This window comes from Scleropages formosus, chromosome 1 (genome assembly GCF_900964775.1).
Source record: "Scleropages formosus chromosome 1, fSclFor1.1, whole genome shotgun sequence".
NCBI classification, from domain to species: Eukaryota; Metazoa; Chordata; class Actinopteri; order Osteoglossiformes; family Osteoglossidae; genus Scleropages; species Scleropages formosus.
In genome coordinates this window covers 30838628-30865620 of record NC_041806.1, presented here as the reverse complement: position 1 = coordinate 30865620, position 26993 = coordinate 30838628, and the positions used below count along the sequence as shown (strand labels likewise).

Genomic DNA, 26993 nt, shown 5'->3' with positions numbered 1-26993 from the left:
TAGGGGTCCTTATGTCCATTGATGTCCGATATATTTCATGAACGTAACTGTGAAAAAAAATGTAAATTTATGGCTGTATTTTGCAAGGCTGATTTTTTTTTCTTTTAAAACGCCATAAACAACGTAAAGATAAACCTCAAGGACCAATCCTTGATACTAATTTACAATATTTTTTCAGGCACTCTTCTTACCTCCGCCCGCAAAGAATTGTGGGTTATGTAGTACTCTACAAAAGCGTTTGATGTTTAAGATTTGTTTTTTTTTTATTTCATTTTCAAAAAATTGTTTGTCGAATGAAGCGTGCCAAGCAGTGTATCATACTCAGACTGTTTTATCCCGATACTTCATACTTCCTAAGACTGGTTAGTGAGCACCACAGGCAGCCATAAAGCCTATTCATAAGCGAAAGCGGAAGGACGTAGTACGAACGAGTACTACTACCACTTACCATAGACACAGTGGCCACGCCCCGTTTTCCAGAGTGACAGCCGCACGTGACATTTTTGGAAGAATGGTTATAGAGAGGAGTTTTTGACAACTGCCGTTTGAAAGTGAGCTAAATGCTTTGGGAGTCTTACTTTTCACGAATTTTGTTTTGGTGAAAATATTCATTCATTAACTGCTGTACATCCTCTTGTAAATATGGACTTTGAACATATCTTCTTGAAGTCCATGACCCAGCATTGCTCCTTGCCTGGACCAGACACACCTAATGTGTCACAATGCAATGTTCGAATACATACATACATACATACGTACACACACACACTTTTCTGAACCGCTTGTCCTATACAGGGTCGCGGGGAACCGGAGCCTACCCGGCAACACAAGGCGTAGGGCCAGAGGGGGAGGAGACACACACCCAGGACGGGACGCCAGTCCGTCGCAAGGCACCTCAAGCGGGACTCGAACCCCAGACCCACTGAAGAGGAGGACCCAGTCCAATCCACTGCGCCACCGCATCCCCATAATGTTTGAATAATATATGCAAATATGGTAATCACTAACCTTAAGATACCCAATCATTCATTTTAAGATTTACCGTTATCGACAATGCATGTAGGTGACTGATTTATGGAATAAAAATAGAATCTGCTCAATCTTTTTGATGGTCAGCGTTCAAACTTTTAACTCAAATTGTTATAAGTACACTTCAACTTGTACTTCAATTTAAGAACACAACTGAGAGTGGAAGTTTCTTCATATCACAAATTGTTATTAAGTTCAACTCCTATGCTATGTCCCAATCTGTAACATCTAATGCAGTTTAATTCCTTGAATGATTTGTTCACAGACTAGGTTCTGTAAAAATATAAAGAATTAAAGAAATCAGAATCAGAACGAGCTTTATTGCCAAGTATGTTCACACATACAAGGAATTTGTCTTGGTGACAGGAACTACCACAGCACAGACAGCATGACAGTGACAAGACAGGTAGGGAAGATAGAGTATGTGAACAAGGGATAAAAAATATTTAAAAATATAAAGTACCCAATATACAAAAGTAGTCACTAGATACAAATGCAAGGGAGTGTGAGTAAGAGATATGATGTGATAAATAGTTATAAATAGTGTTGTGTATTGCACTGGTTTACTCCCTAGGGGGGGGATTTAGCTGTTCATGAGGTAGATGGCCTGAGGAAAGAAACTTTTCTTGTGCCTGGCTGTCCTGGTGCTCAGTGCTCTGTAGCGCCGGCCAGATGGCAAGGGTTCGAAGAGGAAGTGGCCTGGATCTGAGGGGTCTAGAATGATTTTGCTAGCCCTTTTACTGACTCTGGATGAGTGCAGTTCTTGGAGAGCTGGGGGGGATGTGCCGATGATTCTTCCAGCAGTCCGAACTATCCGCGGCAGTCTTCTGATGTCTGACTTTGTAGCTGAGCCGAACCAGACAGTTATAAAGGTGCAGAGGACGGACTCGATGACTGCGGAGTAGAATTGCATCAGTAGCTCCTGTGGCAGGTTGAACTTCCTCAGCTGGCGAAGGAAGTACAACCTCTGCTGGGCCTTCTTCACAATGGAGTCTATGTGCGGCTCCCACTTCAGGTCCTGTGAGATGGTGGTGCCCAGGAACCTGAATGACTCCACTGTTGCTACAGTGCTGTTCATGATGGTGAGTGGGGATAATGCTGAGGTGTTTCTCCTAAAGTCTACGATCATCTCCACTGTTTTGAGCGTGTTCAGCTCCAGGTTGTTATGACTGCACCAGACAGCCAGCTCTTGGACCTCCTGTCTGTAAGCAGACTCGTCACCATCCTGGATGAGGCCGATGAGTGTGGTGTCGTCTGCAAACTTCAGGAGTTTGACAGAGGGGTCTTTTGCGGTGCAGTTGTTGGTGTACAGGGAGAAGAGCAGTGGGGAGAGCACACATCCCTGGGGGGCTCCAGTACTGATCGTGCGAGTGTTGGATGAGAATTTTCCCAGCCTCACTATCTGCTGCCTGTCTGTCAGAAAGTTGGTGATCCACTGACAGATGGAGGTGGGCACAGAGAGTTGGGTTAATTTGGACAGGAGGAGGTGTGGGATGATGGTGTTGAAGGCTGAGCTGAAGTCCACGAACAGGATTCTCGCATAAGTCCCTGGTTCGTCCAGATGTTGCAGGATGTAGTGCAGTCCCATGTTGACTGCATCATCCACAGACCTGTTTGCTCGGTAAGCAAACTGCAGGGGGTCCAGCAGGGGTCCAGTGATGTCTTTCAGGTAGTCCAATACCAGTTTTTCAAGTGACTTCATGACCACAGACGTTAGGGCGACAGGTCTGTAGTCATTAAGTCCTGTGATTTTGGGTTTCTTTGGGATGGGGATGATGGTGGAGCGTTTGAAGCAGGAAGGAACTTCGCACATCTCCAGTGATCTGTTGAAGATCTTTGTGAAGATAGGGGCCAGCTGGTCAGCACAGGTTTTTAGGCAGGCCGGTGAGACACCGTCTGGGCCTGGTGCTTTCCTTGTCTTCTGTTTAACGAAGACCCGACACACCTCCTCTTCGCAGATCAAAGGTGCAGGAGGGGGGAAGGTGGGGGTTACTGGAGGTGTTAATTGATGCGTGGAGAGAGGGTCTGAATGGGTGTAGAGTGTGAGACAGGGTTTATCAAACCTGCAATAAAACTCATTCAAATCGTCGGCTAGTTGTTGAGTTGACACGGTGCCGGGGGGTGGTGTCTTGTAATTTGTGATGTCTTTCAGGCCTTTCCACACCAATGCAGGATCGTTGGCTGAAAACTGTTTCTTCAGCTTTTCAGAGTAGTTTCTCTTAGCCACTCTGATCTCCTTTGCCAGTGTGTTTTTGGCCTGTTTATACAAGACTCCGTCCCCGTTCTTGTAGGCGTCTTCTTTGGCCTGACGAAGCTGTCTGAGTTTTGCAGTGAACCACGGTTTGTCATTGTTGTATGTTAAACGAGTCCTGGTAGGGATGCACATATCCTCGCAGAATCTGATATATGATGTTACAGAGTCTGTGAGCTCATCTAGATTGGTAGCAGCAGCCTCAAAAACTCTCCAATCAGTGCACTCGAAGCAGGCTTGTAAGTCCTGCTCTGCTTCCCCAGTCCATCTTTTAACAGTCCTTATTACAGGTTTAGCTTATTTCAGTTTCTGCCTGTAGGTCGGTATAAGATGAACCAGACAGTGATCAGAGAGCCCCAAAGCTGCCCGTGGAACAGAGTGATATGCATCCTTTACTGTGGTGTAGCAGTGGTCCAAAATATTACTGTCTCTGGTGGGACATGTAATATGCTGTATGTATTTTGGCAGTTCACGGGAGAGATTTGCTTTATTAAAGTCCCCGAGAATAATTATAACAGAGTCCGGGTGTTGTTGCTCTGTGTCAGTGATCTGGTCGGCCAGCTGTTGCAGCGCTGCGTTCATGCACGCTTGCGGTGGAATGTAAAAATTTCGAGGATGAACGAGGAAAACTCCGGCGCGGTGAGTAGAAAGGCTTGCAGTTGATGAAGAGCGCTTTTAGGTCGGGACAGCACATCCTCTTCAACGCTGTTACATCTGTACACCACCTTTCGTTGATGTAGAAGCATGTCCCACCGCCACGTGATTTCCCCGCTGATTCCGCGTCGCTATCCGCTCTGAAAAGCTGAAAGCCCGGCAGATGAAAAGTGCTGTCCGGGATGGCTTCATTCAGCCAGGTTTCCGTGAAACACAGAGCAGCAGAGTTTAAGAAGTCCTTGTTTCTTTGGAACAGGAGGAAAAGTTTGTCCATTTTGTTGGGTAAGGAGCGGAGGGTCGCCAGATGGATACTAGGCAGCGCTGTTCTAAAGCCGCGTTTATCACGTTTAAGTTCTTAAATAAAATGTGAACTTTTATTAAGAAATCCATTCACAGCGCGCTGGGTGCGTGGTGCCTCAGCAGGCTTGGCCAGGTCCGATCAGTACGAGTTTCAAGGCGGTCGAGTTTCAAAGCAGGCGAGCGCAGAGGCTCCGTTTAAGTTGCTACGTACGGTGCTGTGTATTATAAATGTACTGCAAAGTATACACGTTTAAATCCTTAAATAAAATGTGAACTTTTATTAAGAAATCCAAGCATGCCGGGTGCGTGGTGCCTCAGCAGGCTTGGCCAGGTCCGATCAGTACGAGTTTCAAGGCGGTCGAGTTTCAAAGCAGGCGAGCGCAGAGGCTCCATTTAAGTTGCTACGTACAGTGCTGTGTATTATAAATGTACTGCAAAGTATACACGTTTAAGTCCTTAAATAAAATGTGAACTTTAATTAAGAAATCCAAGCACGCCGGGTGCGTGGTGCCTCAGCGGGCTTGGCCAGGTCCGATCAGTACGAGTTTCAAGGCGGTCGAGTTTCAAAGCAGGCGAGCGCAGAGGCTCCATTTAAGTTGCTACGTACGGTGCTGTGTATTATAAATGTACTGCAAAGTATACACGTTTAAGTCCTTAAATAAAATGTGAACTTTAATTAAGAAATCCATTCACAGCGCGCCGGGTGCGTGGTGCCTCAGCGGGCTTGGCCAGGTCCGATCAGTACGAGTTTCAAGGCGGTCGAGTTTCAAAGCAGGCGAGCGCAGAGGCTCCATTTAAGTTGCTACGTACAGTGCTGTGTATTATAAATGTACTGCAAAGTATACACGTTTAAGTCCTTAAATAAAATGTGAACTTTCATTAAGAAATCCATTCACAGCACGCTGGTTGCGTGGTGCCTCAGCGGGCTTGGCCAGGTCCGATCAGTACGAGTTTCAAGGCGGTCGAGTTTCAAAGCAGGCGAGCGCAGAGGCTCCATTTAAGTTGCTACGTACGGTGCTGTGTATTATAAATGTACTGCAAAGTATACACGTTTAAGTCCTTAAATAAAATGTGAACTTTAATTAAGAAATCCATTCACAGCGCGCCGGGTGCGTGGTGCCTCAGCGGGCTTGGCCAGGTCCGATCAGTACGAGTTTCAAGGCGGTCGAGTTTCAAAGCAGGCGAGCGCAGAGGCTCCATTTAAGTTGCTACGTACGGTGCTGTGTATTATAAATGTACTGCAAAGTATACACGTTTAAGTCCTTAAATAAAATGTGAACTTTTATTAAGAAATCCATTCACAGCGCGCCGGGTGCGTGGTGCCTCAGCGGGCTTGGCCAGGTCCGATGAGTACGAGTTTCAAGGCGGTCGAGTTTCAAAGCAGGCGAGCGCAGAGGCTCCATTTAAGTTGCTATGTACTGTGCTGTGTATTATAAATGTACTGCAAAGTATACACGTTTAATTTCGAAATCACTGTAAAGATATCTGGGTATTCCTCTACTGGGTTTAAAACTGGGAACTTAGTGGACAGGACGCTATTTGGTTGCAGGACTTTTATTTTATGTTTGATCTGACATTAGAAACAACATTGAAGTCTACTTTAAAATGATTGAAAATAGAAAATATGTAATATCCATAACCTCCTACTTTTTATGCCGTGTTCTGCGTTATACACGCAAAACGGTGCTGTGTTACTGCTGCACATCAGTTTGCACAGGAGTGTTATGGAGAATTGTGTGGGGACAATGTATTAAAATTTCGTTTACCTTAAATACTCTCTTTGTGCCTCATTTGGGACTGAGGACAATAAAACTATGAGAAGCCCTGAAGAAACGAACAGTTCATTGCATTAATACGTTTGTCAGCATCTGGTTGCTTTCAGTTTGCAATCAAAAAATAGACAAATGCCTCTTATTTATTCATAGGGTACTTTCTGTAAAAGTCTTGGATATAGCTGTGATAAATAAAAAATAACACAATGAAATCAATTGCCTGGGTGTGTCCCCTCCCCCTCCGGCCTTACGCCCTGTGTTACCGGGTAGGCTCCGGTTCCCCGCGACCCCGTTTGGGACAAGCGGTTCCGAAAATGTGTGTGTGTGTGTGTGTGTGTGTGTGTGTGAGTGTGAAATCAATTGTGCAGTGCTTCAGGAAGCTTCCTCCACTGCTCACCCATCCCCCATCTGCAACCAGCACCATTTGATTTTCTACTCTGAGTGTATTTTGCTGCCAATTAATGATAATAAGAAGAAACACAGGTCTTTTTCACTCTGCAGAAGACTTTTAAAAAACAGAACAGTGACAAAAACATAATTAAAAATAAACTGGGATATGTTTGTGTTTTGTAAATTCATATCTTGAATGTTTGTAACATCAGGAACAAGTGCATGTTGACTTGTCATGTATATAATGCTTTGTTTGCCCGATGACTAGAAATCCACTGTGACAAAAACGCAATACACCGGTGGTAGTAATATTTTCCTTTATTTTTCATTTTCATTAAATCAGTTGGCGAAAATACCTTTTGTTCTGTATAATAAAATATGTTGCTTTTTATTTTTTCCAGATGAAAAAGTACACTCCCCTTTTGTAAACCTGAAGAGCGGCTGCATTGCACTTACAGGGCTGGTGGGATGTGGGGTATATGAGGAGGAGATCAGCAGCGGGAAGGCGGAATGCATACAAAAACAACCCAAAACGTGCTTGGCAGAGTGGGGCCAGTGGCTAGTCACAAAACGAGGTTAGGGTCTGGCAGTGGTGGGCACACGGCGAGTTGCGTGTTGGCAGCCGTGGAGGAGAGTTCAGAGGTCGCTCTCCCCGTAGAGGGCAGTAGAGAAAGACATGTAGTCGAGGGCACCTGGCACACCATCACGGCCAGAGTACGGAGCCATGCGGGCTATGCAATACTCCGCCTGGTCCGGTGGCAGCTCCCGGCGGAGCTCTTCTGGAAGGATGTAGTTCTGAGGAAAAAGGACAAGCGCAATTTAAATTTTTCAAAAGGACTTGGGAACAAATGTATACTTTTTTTCCCAAATTTTAAATGGAAGTAAAGCATTTGTACTATACTGGTATACTTATTAAGCAGCCATATCTCAGATGACAACTGGAGGTTTTCTAAACACAAATTCAAGCCAGTTGAATGCATGATGCTAGAATACAGTCATTTTGTCACATTCCACTATATGAGCCAGTGTACATTACACAAGTAGCTGAATAAAGGTAGTTACACTTGTTATATACCGTTTTACTTGATAATTATACTTGAAGTAGTACTTGAAAGTTATCAAATTATTTCTTTTGCATGGGGATGTATTTGTAAAATATTTGCTTAGGTTTCAACTGGAACAGCTGACTGACTTAAAGGAAGATTCAGTTTTAAATAATCTCTCATTAAATTTCCCACATTCAAGTGTGTTTAATGACAAGACATTGATTATAATTTTTCTGTAGCAATAACCTGTATTGCAGAGCCAAAGTTTACTTTATTTACTTAACTACCACGTAAGAGAGATACCACTGGGTCTGTTCCTCTTTCTCTCCCTCTCCACTTTGCAATTTGTTAAATTCATTCCTGGAGGCACTGTGTCAAACTGCAATTGTGTCTTTGTCAACTATAGACCTTGTCTCTGTGACATCCTGCCTACTGTCCTACTTACCTTATCCCCTGCCAGAACCTTGAAGGAGGCCATGACCTGGTCGGCAGTATCTGTGTCGGCAGTTTCTCGGGACATGAAGTCTATGAACGCCTGAAAAGTCACCAGGCCCAGTCGGTTCGGGTCCACAACACTCATGATGCGGGAAAACTCTGCTTCGCTCTGTGGATGACAAGACCTTTTCTGTGAGATGTACGGCCCTTTGAAAAAAAAATGTCTGCTATAATGTCTGCTAGGAATAAATGTAAATGTAATATAAATGTCAGACCGGCCTCAACAGGACAGTGAGACGAATGAGCGCATGTGCAGTCACTATAATCATAAGTACAGGGAACATAGGTAAAGGTTCACATACACCAGTGATCTGTTCCCAACCATGCACTTAGTCCAGCTGCCCTCCATTCTGGATCAAGATTTGTAGTGGTATTCAATCCTGACTTGGTCTGATTTCAAAATGTTAAAGGAACTCCTGATTTAGTTCAGCAGAAGCACTTGTTGCAGAGTGCAACAGTGCAAATATATACAGGGCCACAATCCTTTATCCGTAAACTTTTAGACCAGATGTGTTTCGGATTGAGGGGGTGCAGTGGCGCAGTGGGTTGGACCACAGTCCTGCTTTCCGGTGGGTCTGGGGTTTGAGTCCTGCTTGGGGTGCCTTGTTATGGACTGGTGTCCTGTCCTGGGTATGTCCCCTCCCCCTCTGGCCTTATGCCCTGTGTCACCGGGTAGGCTCCGGTTCCCTGCGACCCTGTATGGGACAAGCGGTTCTGAAAATGTGTGTGTGTGTGTTTTGGAAAGGTAATATGGTGTATGTACCACATAACAGCCCCAACAGGATCTGGGGCAGCACCTAGTAATCAAATACATTAATATTTAGCAGGAATATTCACACTAAGTGAATAACGACTATAAACAGTATCAGAGTTTATTTAAAGTTTATTTATTTTAGAAATAAACTAGTAAATAAAATAGTGGGATGCATAAGACCATAAATGGGCGGCACGACGGTAGAGGGAGTAGCACTGCTGTCTCACAGCACCTGGGTGGTACAAGAGGATATGGGTTTGATCCCTGCTCAATATGTGTGGAGTTTGTATGTTCTCCCCGTGTCTGTGTGGGTTTCCTCCGGGTGCTCTGGTTTCCTTCCACAGTCTAAAGACATGTTGTTCAGGTTCACCCATAGTGTGTGAGTGACAGAGAGAGTGTGTGTGTTCCACTGATGTATGGATGAGTGACCCAGTGTAAGTAGTGTATCTAGCAGTGTAAGTCACCGTGGTGAATAAGGTGTGTTGGCTGATAACACTACACAGAGTTCATTGGAAGTCACTTTGCAGAAAAGTGTCTGCTAAATAAAAAATTTAAACACTCATTATTTCTCATTTTACCTAATTCGTAAGAGAACATTCAGCAAGACTTCAAAGATATACAGGTTTAAACTAAGCTAAATACCTATACGTATACATACAATAAATGTCTATTACATCTGATTGCTTGAGGATCTAACTCAGGGAAAAACTTGGATTTCAGAGGTTTTTGGATTTTGGAGCTGTGGATAAGGGATTTTGGACCTGTATAATGTACATATTGACACACTGCGGATCAGGATCCAGATAGTTCAACACACAGTATGTGTTTCTGGCAGTATGACGGTACTGTAAGTCTGTCAAAGCACTGGGAGAAACTTTTCTCCCGTTAGTGTGAATGATTCAGTCATCAAGAGGGGTAAACAAAGTGGATGTTGTGTTTTGCTTCTCAGATTACTTTCATAAGCGCTTCTTTGAACAAAGAAGACTGTCATTCTTGTGGTTCACCATAATAGTACATTTTTAAGCTCAGATAAAACATTTATAGTAGTAATTACTCTATGAGAGAAAATATTTGGGAGACACAACAGGCCGTCATAATGTGGACAACAATATATCTGCAATCCTAGGTAAAACCTCTAAAAAGCAGGAGATATACAAGATATTAAACACTCAGACAAAAGAAAGACTTATATAGAAATATAACATCAGCTGAAAGTAATCCAGAAAAATGTGTCTGTAGCTTGTGATCTTGTGTGATTTCTGTATACTTTTTTATTTTTTATTTGCGCAGTGGGTTGGACCGCAGTCCTGCTCTCTAGTGGGTCTGGGGTTCAAGTCCCGCTTGGGGTGCCTTGTGGCGGACTGGCGTCCCGTCCTGGGTGTGTCCCCTTCCCCCTCCGGCCTTACGCCCTGTGTTACCGGGTAGGCTCCGGTTCCCCGTGACCCCGTAAGGGACAAGCGGTTCTGAAAATGTGTGTGTGTGTGTGTATTTTTTTTTTAGTCCGAATGACTGAGGTGGGTATGTCAGAAACATTTGGGTGACATTTAAAATGAGCATCACGGCTTTACCAGGTTGTAACCCATGGAGATAAGGCAGGTTTTGAAGTCATCAGCATCCATCAATCCTGTTCTCTTCTATGGGGGGGTGTGACAAACAGAGTAGATGGGGAAACCAAAGGCCACAACAGCGGAGTGGAACAGGGTGGAACATTGGTTTGTCCCAGACAGTAGGGTAGAAGAATAAGTACCAGTAAGGTACAAAAGAGAAAAGAAGACCAAAAAAAAGAAATTAAACAGAAAATGGAGAAAAAGTAAAGAAAAGATGGTAGATAGTAGAGATGAGGAAATAAAAAAGAAAAAGGGAGACAACGGTTAACCTGGGACCCAGTAGTCTGGCAATGGTGAGGCTTCAATACCTGAGTGTCGTTGGCCATATCGAAACCCAGGCTGATCAGACAGGCCTTGAACTCCTCAGCGCCCAGGGTGCCCGAGTGGTCCTGGGGGGGGGGGGGTGGAGCCAGCGCATGCAGCACACATGGCGAGCATCGGCATCAGCATCAGAGAGGGGTTGATGACAGGCAGTGATCGATGAGGTGGTGGGTTGGGGGTGCATCATGCAGATTTATTGGGATTGTGAGACAGGTGTTGTGAGATGTGAGTGTGGGTTGGTGAAGAGCAGAGACATGCATGGGAAATAGAGAGAAAAGGCAGAACATTCAGTTCATGGTGACTAAGCCCTAGGAAGTCACTGTAGCCATACTGTCTCAAGACGTTTGAAGACATTAGTGAGACGTGTGGCAGGCAGACTGGAACAGTGATACTAGTGTTTTTAAAGTCAAGATAAACAAAACAACTGCAGCATCAGTTAGTGGATAGAGCAAGTAGAGTTATGAAGCAAAATACTTTGCCTGCATGTCTGAATTACCATTATAAATTCACTGGATCTAGCTAATTAAGTTAATTACGAAAAATTTAAGTTGTGCAGGAATGTTACATTAATCTGGTGACAATTTAAAATTGCATACAATCTAAAAACCCCAATATTATTAATCAACAATTCAAACTTATAGCTACAAATACTGTACTTACCCAGTAGTACTTTAAGCATTTTCTAGTGGTAGTTATGTTTTCAACACATGACGATGTTTATAATCATACGCACCAACTTACATTAAAATCTTTTTCACATAAATATCCAGAAATTACAAAACATTACAACCTAAATACTGAAACAACCACTGTGTCCTCTATGACACAGTTACTGAATCATCCAGCTTACTCACCGCAGCCCCATGCAGGTGAAGGCTACTGTTTCATTCATAATTTGAAAAACACCTAACACATCACATCAGGTTTTCTACCTAACTGGCCATCATACTTTCTAAGTGTCTGCCTCTGTCTATGTGTTCCTCTCCCTTCCACCTCTTTCCCTGGACCAACCCGGTCAAAGTGGTTGAAGGAGGCCCGGAACTCGTTCATCTGGTCCTGGCTAATGCCCTTGGCGTCTCGTGTCAGGATCTGGTTCTCGATCTCATTGATGGTGCGTGCGATGGTGGTGAGCAGCTGTTCCCAGCCCACACGGATATGCTGGAAGGAGCAAAAGCAGGAAAGAAGTTCTTGAGTAAAACATTGTGTCACAATGCAAAAAATGTTGATTTCTTTAAACCCCTATGCTGCACTACAGGGTTTTAAAAAACTGTAGATAGTCTTCCCCAAAGACAAGGGCTTAAAAAGTTGTAAAAAAGGCACTCAGTACTTCCTAGTATGTTGCAAGGGGTTTGGAGACAGTTTAGTGATGTTACCTCCATGGTATAGTTGGTGTGTCTATTGTCAAAAATGAGAGCTTCCTGAATGAGCTGGTGGTCCCCCTCCAGCTGGTCGATCTTTGGTTTGTAGTTGACGATGTTCTTCTCGTACTGGCGCAGCTGTGTCAGCTGAGTCTCCAAGGTCCCATGCATCTCAATGGAGATGCGCCCAATTTCCTGGGGAGATACAGCCCCAAACACACAAAACACAGTGGGTGAGAGGACACCATGTTGCATTAGAATATCTGAAAGTGCTCAGTCACTAACATACCTATCTGTAATCACACACATCACACACACACACCGTCTGAACCGCTTGTCCCATACGGGGTCACGGGGAGCCAGAGCCTAAGCCAGCAACACATGGCGTAAGGCTGGAAGGGGGAGGGGACACACCCAGGACAGGACGCCAGTCCGTCACAAGGCACCCCGAGTGGGACTCGAACCCCTGGCCCACCAGAGAGCAGGACCCAGTCCAACCCACTGCACCACTGCCCCCCGACTATCTATAATCAAACAAACACAATTCACAATTTACAGGTATGTACCGTCACCTTATAATGCTACTTCCACCAAATTAAATTGTATCAGTAATTATAATTATCATAAATTTCACTTTTTCTTAAATTTTACCAGCAGTGTGCTCTACCTGGGGGACATGGTGATACAATGGGTTTGGCCGGGTCCCGCTCTCGGACGGGTCTGCAGTTCGAGTCTTGCTTGGAGCGCCTTGCAACGGAGTGCCATCCCATCCTGGGTGTGTCCCCTCCCCCTCCTGCCCTGCGCCCTGTGTTGCCTGGTTAGGCCCCAGTTCGCCACAACCCCACTTGTGTGTGTGTGTGCTCTAGCCTTGGCTTAGAATATACTGGAAGTTTTGTATTCTATGTCTCTGTTCTTTTATCAACCAAAAATTCTCATTTAAGATCAGTAGCTGAGCTTAATCATCTAAAATAAATATACAGGTGGTCCCCGATTTAACAATAGTTCGACTTACGATTTTTTTCGACTTTAAGATGGTGAGCTGGTGATAGACATTGAACAGAAACCGAACTTCAAATTTTGAATTTTGATTTTCTCCCGGGCAAGTGATATGCGGTGCGATACGCTCTCATGATGCTGGGCAGCGGCAGCGATCCGCATCTTCCAGTCTGTCATGAAGAGGTGTCACGTCCACGGGCACATGCATGACACCTGTACCTGCCACCGATCAGAGAGGACGGGTATAAAGGAACCGTGCCAGCACACCTGCTCACGGAACCTTGTCTTGAGCAACTGCATCTCCAGCGCGTCTCCGCGACCAGTGTTTTCCTTCATCCTTCTTCCTCATTCCTGCCTTCTCGCTATGGACCTTTCCGTGCTTCTTGACCACGTCTCTCATCTCGTCCTACGGAATCCCGTCTGCGAATCCCGATAACAACAACGGTGTTTGCCTGCCCCTTTTTTTGTGTCTTAAAACACATCTGCATTTGGGAGTCAACAACAACGCCTCGCCTTCACCTCGTTCGCGATGACAAGAGGTGTGTTTATGTGTATTAAATGCATTTTCGACTTACGATATTTTCAACTTATAATGGGTTTCGTGGAACATAACCCTATTGTAGATCGGGGACCACATGTATATTAAACCCAATGAAATTTCCTTACAGACATTCATATTTCCTTACTGGGTTCTACAATGCCACAGAGGTATTGAACCCATTTCAATACTGAGGCATATTTTTGAAATCCCTATAGGTCACCGGAACAGGGGTTTCACAAAATACCAAATACTTGTCCTTAATTACAAAAATACTCAATTTGCCTTGACACTGAATTAAAGGCTCTCTCAGAGTTCAGTTTGATCTAGACTCACCTCCATCTTGGTCTGAATCCAGGGCCCAATGACATTGGCCTGACTGGCGAACTGTCTGCGAAGACGTTCATTATTTTGCTGCCTTGCATGCTCTTCAACCAGTGCCTGGTCCCTCTGGGGGACCAGCTGTCTCACCTAGGTGCAGCGAGGGCTTGGGTCAATCTAAGTGCATGAGTCCATATTTGTCTTACTTTCCCTAAAGTTTAACAGTGCAAACAGATTTGTACAACTTCCAAGAAGACAGGTTACTTTTTCCCACTTGGCATTGATGGTCTGAGGGGTGATGGTGGTATAGGGATTGGTGCCCGCCATGTTGACATGGTAGGTCTGGACAATCTTGGTAATCTCATTGTGAATGCCCAGGATGGCCTGACGCTCTTTATCTGCCTCAGGAAGCGTGGCTTTGAACTGCTCATGAGCTGCAGTCAGACCCTGAAACACATCCATTATACACACAGATGCAAATCAATGTGGAAGAACAGCCACTGATACTCAGTCTCTTATTTGGTGCAATCAGGGACTTAACAATAAAGCAGCCATGCAACATGTTACATGGAAAGTCAAATTGTCTCATAGATTCTGCTGCAAGCCAACAGCACACAGATGACAGCTCACAAAATAAAACACAACAGCCAACAAACACCAACAACTGAATTTCCACAGTGGAGAATATGTGTAACAACATTCCTCTAGCTCACCTGGATCTCCTCGATGGTGTGGACAATGAATGTATCCTGTAGGTCTTCCATTGCACCCTCCATCCAGTTGTTGAAGGGCGCTGCCCTCTTGGCAAATTCCAGGTACAACTGGTCGATTGTTTCTAGCAGCTTCTCCGTTCTCTGGATGGCAGAGACAAAAGCGGAGAGTGTTGGAGTTATGGAATGGAGAAAGTTCCTCACCTTGCAGACCCAGATCCCCGTCTACCCACCTGCAGAGCCTCACTGCGCTTCTGGGTCAGCGCTCCCAGGGAATCCCACAGATCACATATGCGCTGACAGCGTGCGTTCACACTCGGCGAATCATAGTAGTCCAGCTCACTTTATTGAAAGCAAAAGGTAACATAATTACATGTACATTTTACAATTTAGAGGTGCGACATGATGGTGTAACACGGGTAACAATGCCTTACAGCGCCTGTGTGAATGTATGAGTGTTGAGAGTGTGATTGTCGTTACATCCTGTTCTGAATGTACCCTGCCTCACGCCCTGTCTTTGTGGGATAGGCACCAAATCACCACAAGCATGTACTGAACAAGCAGTTATTGATAATTGATGGATGAAGGAATTTTGGAAAGATCAGTCCATAATTTTAATTTCTTACAGGTCATCTGGTAAATGACTGAGGTAGGAAATGCTTTTTTTATACAGAACTTTCATGTTTGTCGGTATGATCCAACTCTTTTGCCAACTTAATTGCATCTTTCGCTTCTCACTTTAACTCCTGTGCAATGGCAGCAATCTGCTCCACACGATCCTGATGAGCAGCCAGGTCACTCTCAAAGGCCTCGTGTTTCTTCAGCAGGGCCTTGATCTCTGACAAGGAGGCAGTCTCAAAGTCCTTCTGCTGGAGCATGTCCTCCTTGCCTGGGAGAGGAGTAAGAATTGTTTTACTGTCATGACCAAAGGAGTAACATACATAGTTATTATCTGAGGTTCAGATGACCACTACATTCATTTTCTGCGTTCAAAGTTGGTTAATACAATGCATTAAAGGACATAAAAGAACCCTTTTGACCCACAACAACACTGAAAATCAAATTATTCATCAATTTTCTGTACTCAAAGAAAATAGTTTAAAATAATTAGTTAAACAGAAGCCAACACTGACTTGAATAAAACACTGATGTTCATGGTATGTAGCTAAAATGACTTATTTATCAAAGTGCCTTGAGGTACCTGCAGTCCATCCCTCGTGAATGGTAGCTTTTTGTCGGAACTTCTCAGCCAGATGGTCCAATCTCTCCAGTCGGCGGATCTCGTTCAGAAGCCACTCCTCATAGCCTTTCTCTGCTCCCTCTAGGCCACTCCAGGCATTGGAGATGTCCTGACCGCAGAAAGGGGCGGATATAGTCATTTCTCCAAACTAAGTACAGTTGTGAGGAAAAGTTTGTGAACCTGTTGGAATTGTCTTGATTTCTAAATGAACAGCTCCTAAAACATGATCTGATCTTCACCTAAATCACAGTAATAAAGACTTTTTTAAGAAACAACACACATTTTACGTTGGCATATCTTTATTGAACAAATGGTTTAAACAGTCAAGGTCATTAATGGAAAAAGTATGTGGAAAACCTCTTTTACTGGAAGTAAGCTCTGCTGATCAGCCTTACGCAGCAGCTGGTAAGTACTTTGGCCAATTTCTCTATACAAACCTATTTGAGTTCATGGATAATTTCAGGATGTCTTGCCTGAATGGTCTGTTTCAGTTCATGCCACAGCATTTCAATGGGACTGAGGCCAGCACCCTGACTTGGCCATTCTAAAATACAGACTTTCTTCTGTTGCTGATTTACTTGTGTTTTGGATCATTTCCATGTTGTACAACCCAAATTCTACTGAGATTTAGCTCTCAGACAAATACCTTAAACATTCTGTTTTAGAATTTTCTTAATACAACTTGGAAATCATTGAGCCTTCAGTGATTACAAGATGCCCAAACCCTGAAGTAGCAAAGCAGCCCCACAACATTATACTCCCTCCACCATGCTTTGTAGCTGGGATCAGGTTTTGGTTTTGGTATGCAGTTTTTCTGTTTCTCCAAACTATATCACTGTGTACATTTACAAAGTTTTGTCTCATCTGTTCACAAAACTTTGTTTCAGTTGTGCTGTGGAACATCCTGATGGTCTTTAGCAGAATTGAGATGAACAGCAATGTTTTTTGGACAGCAGCAGTTTCCTCCATGGTAATTTCTGATGAAAACCACTCTTGTTCAATGTTTTTTGTTATAGTAGACTTGTGAACAAAGATGTTATCAAGTACAACAGGTCCTTAGCCATCACTCTAGGGTTCTTTTCCACTTCTTTAAGGATTTGTATGGTTTACCCTTGCATTGATCATTGTATGAAACCCACTCTAAGGAAGGGTAGCAACAGTGCTGAATTCATAAACTGTCTGCCTGACTGTGGACTGATGAAGGCACACGTCTTTACACTTGGACTGATGAAGGCCCAAGTCTTTAGAATGACTTTTGTAAACCTTCTTAGTCATATGACCTTCAACATTTCTTCAGGTCCTCTGAAGTCTTTTTTGATCAAGCTATACTACACTTCAACAGAATTTCTTTGTGAAGGGCAGGTAACCAAACACACACACACACACACACACACACACACACACACACACACACATTTTCAGAACCGCTTGTCCCATACGGGGTCACGGGGAACCGGAGCCTACCCGGCAACACAGGGCGTAAGGCCAGAGGGGGAGGGGACACACCCAGGACGGGACGCCAGTCCGTCGCAAGGCACCCCAAGCGGGACTCGAACCCCAGACCCACGGGAGAGCAGGACTGCGGTCCAACCCACTGCGCCACCGCACCCCGCTCAGTAACCAAACATGTTTTTTTAATACAGCAAGAGAGAACAGACCTATACCTGAACCGACTGAGACACCTGGCTCCAATCACCCTCTTTTCAAAATGTCATTAACCTAGAGGTTTTCAAACGTTTTTCATCAATGACCTTGGTTAAACCATTTGTTCCATAAAGATATGGAAAAATACAAAATTGTAAAACTGTCTGTTTAACTAAGACTTTATTGTTATGATTTAGATGAAGATTAGCTCTTAACCACGTTTTGGCAAAAATCCAAGTAATTCCAAAGGTTTCACAGATATTTTCTCAGAACTTATATATGTATGTTAAGCCTCTAGTAAAATGCAGTTAAAATGTAAACTACATTGTCATGGATTGCATGTAAAATTATCTAACTTTTTCAGAAATATATGGTCAGCACAGTAAACATATTATTAATGCATAATCATCTTGGAGACATTATTATGTTCACTAACAAACTCACAATCATGTCCTGAGATATCACATGAAAGAATGTTACAAGACCAAAATCACATATCCTAAAATTATCTTCTTGAACACCTATAAATCTCACAGCATTGTGCACAGCACTGGCCTTTTCATTGGAAAAGTGTGCTGTTGCATTTATCTGATGCTCTGAAGCCCTATGGAGGGATATCATAATATGGGACACACAATTAAAGCAATTAACTGCCCAACAGCTAAGTCTGACAGATACATTTGCCCTCTTCAGGGGAACAACAAAGTTGTGCTGGTAAAGAGCAGAGCTGTTACTGTGGTGTATACGGGAAGGGTCGTACCGAGACCATCTTGCCCTCAGAGGGCATGAACGCAGGCCGGTTGCTGAGTCGTAACTTCGTCTGCAGGGTGTTGAAATTGATCTCCAGCTGGCACTTCTCTTGCACTTTGGGTGGCTTATGCAAGCGCCGGTAGTCCCGAAAGTCCTCCAGCTTCTGCTGCATGGCTGCCATGGTGTTCTCCGGGACCCGATTTTCCAGCCAGGGGATGGTGCGCCGAATCCACTCCAGCAGCTGAGAAAACAGGAGGTGGGACAAGGCACAGGGTGGGATGGGACAGGACCAAAGGGGAGACATCGAGAGAAAGGAGGAATCAGTCATTAATGGTATGATGCGAAGGAAGAAAGTGGAGAGCATAAAGCAGAGTGTGGGAAGTGATTCAAAATGAAGCATCATGTATCAAAGGGAGAAGCAGATCACACATACTTGACAACTGTACGATATCGTGGATTATAATTAACTCTGTCTTATCGTGACAGTCTTTGTTCCTTCCTTGACTTGCCTTGAAAACCAAGCGAGTGGTTGCTATGGGTTAGGTTTGACTTGGCACCTTGCATGCATGCATATTGTGACAGAGCAATATATACAATAGCAATAATATATTATATTATATTATGTTATATTATATTAGGGGAGCGCAATGGTGCAGTTGGCTTGCCCGGGTCCTGCTCTCTAGTGGGTCTGGGGTTCAAGTCCTGCTTGGGGTGCCTTGCGATGGACTGGCATCTCATCCTGGGTGTGTCCCCTTGTACCCTGTGTTGCTGGGTTAGGCTCCAGTTTGCTGTGAGCCTGCTTGGGACAAGTGGTTTCACACTCTGCGTGCGTGCGTGCGTGCGTGCGTGCGTGCGTGCGTGCGTGCGTGCGTGCGTGCGTGCGTGCGTGCGTGCGTGCGTGCGTGCGTGCGTGCGGCCGAGTCCTCCTCTCCGGTGGGTCTGGGGCTCAAGTCCCGCTTGGGGTGCTTTGCGACAGACTGGTATCCTATCCTGGGTGTGTCCCCTCCCCCTCCAGCGTTGTGCCCTGTGTTGCCGGATTAGGCTCTGGTTCGCCGCAACCCCGCTTGGGACAAGCGGTTTCAGTCAATGTGTATATTATATCATATTATATTATCTCTTCTATCAGTCTGTATTATGGATAGTCAGAAAAGCATTTCACTGCACGTCATACTAAGTATGGTTGTGTATGTGACAAATAAAAACTTGAAACTTGAAACTATGCACAAATTTATGTCAAGGTCTTGCTATGCAATTTAACATATGTAGGTCAGTGTTGTACTTGGTTCTGATCTAAACCATTATGGTACCCCTCTTCATATAAATGGTTCAGTCCTTGCTACAACATTGAATTGAGGCTATTTAAAGGATTCATTTGCTCTCTTGCAAGAGGGTGGTGTAAGTGTATATTGTTTGTGTATCTGATGGCACATGTGAAGTGTAGTGAACTTTTGTAAAAATTGTGTGTGGCTCCTTTTCCCACTTGCTTTGGACTTTAGTAAACAACTTTGGCACTAAAAAGTATTGGTATTATTTTCCAGTGTTAAAAAAAAAACCCAGAGGAAGCACTTTCCCCCTTACACCAGTGGTGGGCAAACTACGGCACGGGCACTTTTCTCTTCCCTGCCATCTGCAAAGCGACTCAGGTCTATTCGAACCCGCACCGCTAGGTACAGGAACAGCTTTTACCCCACTGCTGTAAGAGTATACAACACTAACCAATGTGCCACCTTGAGTAACTAGAGTTGGACCGCTCCTCCCAAGCACATTGGTAAATTACACTGCCACTTCAAGCATTCTCATTCCCTCGTTCTGAGTTCTCTGACTGTTAACCATTATTGTTACTACTGTTACCATTATTTATTGTTATTGCTGTCACTGCTGCTATTGTTATTTACTGTCATTGACACTGTTTTGTTTGTCATTGTTTTGCTTGTGCAGTATTCCTATTGTCCTTGCCCATAGTCTGTGGAGAAGCATTCAGGAAGATTTTCATGATACATGTACATGGTACTTGTATCTATGACAATAAACTTGAAACTTGGGTATTTACAGAATTGTCCTAAAGACAGCATTCATTTCGCCTTTTTCCTGCAATACCCTGCGTTTCAGTTGATTCCACTAGATGGCGCACTCCAAATACTGCCGACCTCTGCTGAAGCCGAGTCTATCATGCGAAGAAATACAGCAAATCACTGGACGACCTGCACGGAGAATTCTGCCGTCGATTCTCTGATCTTGAAAAAAATTGAGAAGTCACTTCAGCTGGTGTCATGTCCCCTGTCACTGGACTCTGAAACAGCGCCCCAGGAGTTGCAATTGGAACTGATAGATCTTCAGTGTGACTCCGTCTTAAAGGAGAAGTTCAACTCCCTTAAACTGGATGGGTTTTATGCTTCACTAAACGAAACCCAGTTTCCAAACATCCGGCAGATGGCACAAAAGATGCTGGTGTTGTTTGGCTCTGCCTACGTGTGTGAGCAGACGTTCAGCGTGATGAACGTCAACAAAGCACGCCACAGATCCCAGTTAGTTAACTGACGAACACCTGAGATCTGTCCTGAGAATTGCCACAGCTAAACTGACACCAAACTTAGACGTGCTGGCAAAAAAAGGGTGACCAACAAAACTGTTCCCACTGAAACTGAATAAAAGTTTTCTTTACTTTTTAAATAATGGGTTTCGCATGTAGAGGGGGCGTGGTGGCGCAGTGGGTTGGACCGGGTCCTGCTCTCTGGTGGGTCTGGGGTTCAAGTCCCGCTTGGGGTGCCTTGTGACGGACTGGGATCCTGTCCTGGGTGTGTCCCCTCCCCCTCACGCCCTGAGTTGCTGTGTTAGGCTCCAAGTCCCCGCAACCCCGAACGGGACAAGCAGTTCAGAAAGTGTGTGTGTGTTTCACATGTAATTTATATTAGTTCATCCCCCCCCCCCATCTGCTACTGGCCCGGCCTGCCTGTCAAATTTTAAAACCCAGTGTGGCCCTTGAGTCAAAAAGTTTGCCCACCCCTGCCCTACACCAAGACGTGAGGTGTGACACTTACAAATGTTGATGTGCCCAAAGCAACAAAAACAAATGGAGAGGATCTTTAGAATTGTAAACCAGCTGCACTAATGGAGCAGTGGGCCCTAGTGGAGGAGGTTTTGGTGAATGAAACAAGAAGGATAGTACGGGTAACCAGAGAGAGAAGGCGGATATGCTCACGTCGCTCGCCAGCTTCTCATAGTCCTCCATTAGCCTCTCGTTATCCTGGTTCACCGCCAGCACCTTGCAGATCCGATTGGCTGCCGTTTCCGCCTGGATGATGAAGACAGTGCCCAAAGCCAGGTAAGAATTTGGTTCCCAAAAGTGGTCATGGAAAAATGACAAAATTCTAAGTTTGGAGAACTGCGCTTGAGTCTATTTCGAGACATAAGCTAGCTGTGCTCGATAACACTTAATTAAGTTCATTCCAATGGGAACAGCTAACGGGTCTCTGGAAAGCAAGGAATTTAGCTCCTGTCCTGTCAAAAGAGCCCCAGTCACAATAAGCATTTTTAGAACTCGATTCCTCATGGCGAAGAGCCACCAAAGACAATCAAAAAAAGTAATAATTATAATTTAGCATTTTGAGAATATTTTTATTGATTAGCATCTTTTGTCTTCTGCAGCTGATACAGTGCGTTAACTGCAACCCATACAGTATACAGCAGAATTTCTCCTTTTGGGGAACTGGGAAAACAATGCTATTTTCCAAAGCAATCTACAGGCCATTTGGTCAAAATGTATGAAGCCAAGATCTAGCTTCTCTTGGGATGGAAACTGCTACGAGAGAAGGTAGCCACAGAACAGCTGAAAACTGTGTCACATAGGCGCAAAGGCTTTGTTAGGAAACAGAGTGACAACTGGCCAGGTATAAGGCAGGCACCGAAGTGTGTACAACAGAAGGTCAGACCATGAGAAGCGCGTGGCTGCCTTATAAGGCTCTTCTGGAACTATGGTCCCATGAGCACTTATTGGACAAAAGTTGGCAGCCCAAGCAACACTTTGGCTGTGCAGTAGCTGCAGTCATTAGGTCTATGATAAACTAATTGTGTGACAAAACAAAAGCCGCACTGCTCTGTCGTGTCTAAACAAACCTTGCAGAGAGTCGGGGCCTTGTTCCAAACATGGACGGATGGAACAAAGAACGGAACAAACGTTGCTTGCAGTTCCGCGAGCTGACAGCAGGAGGCTGCGGCACATATAACACCACTGCCAGAATCCGGTCCTACCACTGGCAAGCAGAAAGCCTTCAAGGTTTCTGGAGGACGATCAGTTAGTTTTGCTCTCCTTCTCCAACCAGCCGAGTAGCCAGAGATAGGCCCTGTCTCGCAGCGCACAATTCTGCCCACGCAAGGCTAGCCTACGCCAAGATGGAGAGCCACACAATTACTCCATTACTCCGTCCGCACGCAGAAACGAGCACAACCCTCCGACGGACCCACGGTTCCCCAGTAAGTGCAGGAAATATTACACAGCATGGGGGATTTCAGAGGGATTTAATTATGTAATGGAAGAACAGCATAAATGCCCCTTATAACAAATTCTTTGCTTTTCAGTCCTTGATTAACACTGCTGGAGCAGGAACTCATGAAGCAAAGCCATCTTGGCCTGTGTGATTGCGAGCAGACTGCAGGAAATGTCATCTTCAGCACATCTCATAAGTTCGAACAGCCTCGAAAACAGGAGCACGGACTCTTCTGTCACTGCGAGCGGAATCGACGAAGGTGGCCAAGGGCAGAGGCAGCTGTAGACAAAGGGCATGCGTTTGGATGGGGGAGCAAGGTTGTGGGGGAAGGAGGCCGGGGCAGGTGGGAGCTCACCTTCTGCTTGCCTGAGAACGCGTGGTAGTAACACGAGACATAAGTCATGACGGCTTTCTCATCAGGCCTCAAGGTGCTAATGATGTCTGCCCAAGGAAGTGGGGGAAGGGGGCAGAGAGACAGAGAGAGATATGCAAAGTAAAAGTGTGCAGAGGCAAAAAAAAAAAAAAGCAAATGGTGCCCATACCAGGGCGAAGGCGGCAGGCACAAGCAGGCTCCAGTCCCAGAAATAGGAAGGGTACAAGGGTGTGTAACATAGTTTCAGATCTAGCTCCTGAAACGGATCAGCCTCAGGGACCTCAGGGGAATCATATAAGTTGCAGCTTCGTTCGGCTTCAGGTGAAAAGATGTTTCTTTGTGGTTATCGAGGGACAACTCTGTTCCCCTTATCCCATCTCCTGACTGAAAGGGACCTACGGCGCGTACTCCCCCGAACCAGCAGCATTCTCAGTATCCTGCCAGATAAATAAATCAAATACTATTCCACCACTCCCTCGTGGCTGTAATCCCACAAAGCTGAGTTTTCTCTGTTTACTTATTTATTTATTTACTGATTTATTAATTCAGTGGATGTTCTCATGTTGGGTGATTTACAGAGCAAGTGAGGATAATCTTGGATTTTTCTCATGAGAAAACTAAATCTTTGGTAAGTAGCTGTGGTTTGGATTCGGGATTCATGCTCCAGTTGTACTGTTGAGCAACGCAGTGTACGTGAAATGCCAGAGACAAACTCCTCCAGCTGTGCAGACGGCTCCTCAAATGAAGTCTATAAAGCATTCTCCAACCAGCCTCCTGTGTGAAAAACAAACTGAAACCACGCGTCATTAAAAAAAAGCGTTGATGCTTGCATGACATTCCAGCCAGAGTCATTTTACAAGAGCTCAACCGCTGCGTCCTCGTGCCAAATACGAGCCACAGCGGAGTGCCATTAGCCAGAGAGCATCCCGAGCTCTAATAGTAATGCATGAGGTTCTTAAAAACTGCTTATGCTTTCAACAGCATCATACATACACATTTTCCTCTCTGGGCAACCGTAGCCACTGCAATGTTGAGACCAAGGATTATTATTAAAGGTAATTACCACAGCAAGAATGGGTTCAATAAAGTTTAAGCAGCAGAACCAATAATTCTAGCAAAGGCTCTGCTTTATAACCCTGTCATTGTGGGCGACAGGCCTGCAATACAGTTTCACACCGTGAGACTCTTCAAAGCACTAATATGAGCTGCATATGTACTGATCCATACGCCAATTCCATCTAATAGGACTACAAACAATAATAAATGCAGTAAAAAGAAGATGCTGGAACTGGAGCTTGAGGGGTTATGGGTAATTGAACTGGAAGCCTGCTTTGTACCCCCAGCTGTGAGAGTGGTGGTTTTCCATCATGCAGCTGGCGACTGAACACCATGCGGAAATAGGAGGAGAGCGACCCCTGGGGTCAGAGCTGTGAGCTGCAGGGAGAGAACAGCACTGTTAGGAGGGAAACGAATAGGGAAGGTGAGGGGGGGGGATGAGAGGTGGATCCTGGGATACCTTCTGGGCGCCTGAGAAGGCATGGTAGAAGCTAGAGACGTAGGTCATGATAGCCTTCTCATCCGGGCGGGCAGTGCCCACAATGTCTGTGTGGAGAGAGGGAATTTGGGGGGAGGCACGTCAAATATGACTAACAACCATAATCAGCTTGTAGTTTATTAAACTTTTCCTTGAAATACCCAAACAATATGTCAGCAGAGTGCATATGTGGCACTGTGATCAAGAAAATGACTCGTGGTTATGCTAATTACTTGCGCACCACAAAGACTCTAACTGCCAAAATGTGCAATGAGAGTCACATAGGTGAGTGTGGAGACCTTGAGTGCTGAGATCTTTCTGAGTGGGGCCCAGTTGCACTACTATAACGAGGGCCTGTGGATTGGTCATATCCATGACCCATCCCCATAACCTGCTGTTCCTCCACACCCCACCTCTGTCCCCATGGTTCTTACCCTCAGCATCCAGCATTCTGGGGATGTCCAGATACCTCTCAGCTACATCAAAAGCAGTATTCAGGTTGGTCATGGGGTCATCCTGTGGGTGGAACGTAAAAACCATATGATTTTTCCCACAATGCATTTGTATATAACCGACAGTGCTCTTCTACAGCATGCCTGACGATGTAGGCGACTCATTGTCCAAACGTGCTTGATGTACAGTTCTTACTCACCGACACTGCATGTTTTATCACCTAATAAGAATGTGAAATTTAAAATATTTATTTGTGTGTTAAGTATGAACACAGATCTCTCAAGGAAATGCAAGAATGTTTCCTTATATACACTGCATAGCATATGTATACAAACGTGTTTTCATACACATACATCTGCATCCACAACCTCACTCACTCACTACTGATAACTGTTTGGCTAATGGAGGATCACGATGGTCCGGAGCCTATTCCAGAAGCACAGGAAACGAGGCAGTGCTCCTTTGGGGATAATTAATGTCTATTTGCGCTACTACACACTTACCTTGCGCAGTTTACCGTAGTCAATGAGCTCTGGACGGTGTCTGTGAATGAGCGCGCAAAATCCCAAACCATCTTTCCAGCTGACAGATAGAAATAGGGTGGGGGAGGATTGCAGCAAGCAGTGAAAAGAAAGAGTAACAAAGGGACAAAGAATAAACTGTTATGGCATCATGCAGATCATAAAACACAGTTCTAGACATCCTGTGTGACTGGTCAGCTCAGTAGGTCAGTCTGCAGCACATCGAAGCCATGAAGCTTGAGGAGCCCTACTATACTGTGAAGACCATTACAGCTAAAGGTCACTGTTAGGCATGACCTTTAGTAAGGACTATATTCGCAATAAAACAACCTCTTCTGTCTTATTGATTCATTGTACAGTTCATGTTGACTTTCACTCTCAAGGCACCAGCATTTTTCATTGTTACTTACAACTGTTACTGGTTGTTTTAATGCATCCCATAGGAAATGTCTCGACAGCTGCGGTCCAGATGATTCCACTCAAAGTGGCCTGGCTCAGAACAACCCCCCCCCATTGGAGATCTGTTTCCCCTATAGGGGTTAAGGGTCAATTATACATCCAACACATGTTTGCTACATGGTACTTATGTTTTTACTGAGTTGCCACACCGAACAGCTCATAAATTTAGCATGGAACATAATTTCAATTTCACACAGAGGCCTGATTCTGTGAGTCAACCCAGAAAGAAGGCATGAGGGGAAAGGGAAGGTGGACATGGATACTTCTGGGGAAGCGATAAAGTGATAAGGGGGACATTGTGCTCCTGTTCAACACCACAGAGCTCTCAGTTTCCCGTCCGTCGCTCTTCGGAAATCAGAGCTATCTCTCAGGCCCAGATCAAAGCCACTTGTCTGAGCGTCACGTCTCGCTGCTCATGGCAACGTCTCCTGCGCCCATCCAGGCAGGTATGAACAGCATCCCCATTCCTAGAGCTCTAGAACAAACCTACCCTTCCGGTCTACTTCTTTTATGTCGCAACGCGGTCCAAAACAATGCTGAACACGATCCCTTTTCAGGGCCAGTTGCTTCACAGAAGGCATTTAAGACAACAATATGTTTATATTATATATCTATCAGTTACAGTGATCAGCAGGGTTCTGTTTGATTTACTACCTGGTGCACTGTAATGAGCATGTGAGCACAGTGTAAGGTTGACAAACTTTACTACTGACATCATGTTAGCTGTGTCTTTTGGCATTTTATTGGCAATTAAACAGACTGTTGCCTCTGAACAAAACTAACAATTCAGAGAGTCTCCCAAAAGTAACTTTGCATTCCAGAACGATTCCACTTGATAGAGGTGCTTTGTTCGGATGGAGCACCAGCACATCCACTCTGTACTTGGTGCAACATGAAAATGAAAATGAAAATGACCAACGGCACATTGCATTATTTTGACCACAATGAATATTGCCACAGTCAAATGGAAAAAGAATGGAAAATAGGATCTTA

At 44.8% G+C, this 26993-nt stretch overlaps 1 protein-coding gene across 5 annotated transcripts in view; it reads right to left on the bottom strand.

Annotated features, from left to right (window-relative positions):
• Positions 1 to 6702: 6702 nt before the first annotated feature.
• The window catches only part of LOC108924087 (alpha-actinin-1-like), a 36188-nt gene continuing 15897 nt past the window's right edge, over positions 6703 to 26993 (bottom strand). Inside the window, exons 6-22 of one of the 5 annotated variants that reach the window (XM_018735234.2) lie at positions 25524 to 25602; positions 25002 to 25083; positions 24550 to 24635; positions 21376 to 21468; positions 18187 to 18417; positions 15744 to 15891; positions 15281 to 15431; positions 14776 to 14884; positions 14546 to 14686; positions 14097 to 14279; positions 13848 to 13982; positions 11993 to 12172; positions 11631 to 11777; positions 10607 to 10687; positions 10260 to 10325; positions 7888 to 8046; positions 6703 to 7191 (exon numbers count right to left, since the gene is read on the bottom strand). In XM_018735234.2, coding sequence (XP_018590750.1) covers positions 7033 to 7191; positions 7888 to 8046; positions 10260 to 10325; positions 10607 to 10687; positions 11631 to 11777; positions 11993 to 12172; positions 13848 to 13982; positions 14097 to 14279; positions 14546 to 14686; positions 14776 to 14884; positions 15281 to 15431; positions 15744 to 15891; positions 18187 to 18417; positions 21376 to 21468; positions 24550 to 24635; positions 25002 to 25083; positions 25524 to 25602 — 2230 coding nt within the window. In that variant the 3' untranslated portion in view covers positions 6703 to 7032. Of the gene's footprint in view, positions 7192 to 7887; positions 8047 to 10259; positions 10326 to 10606; positions 10688 to 11630; positions 11778 to 11992; positions 12173 to 13847; positions 13983 to 14096; positions 14280 to 14545; positions 14687 to 14775; positions 14885 to 15280; positions 15432 to 15743; positions 15892 to 18186; positions 18418 to 21375; positions 21469 to 23015; positions 23102 to 24549; positions 24636 to 25001; positions 25084 to 25523; positions 25603 to 26993 lie in introns of all 5 variants that reach the window. The other 4 variants (XM_018735230.2, XM_018735232.2, XM_018735229.2 and 1 more) reach the window with 4 other exon arrangements.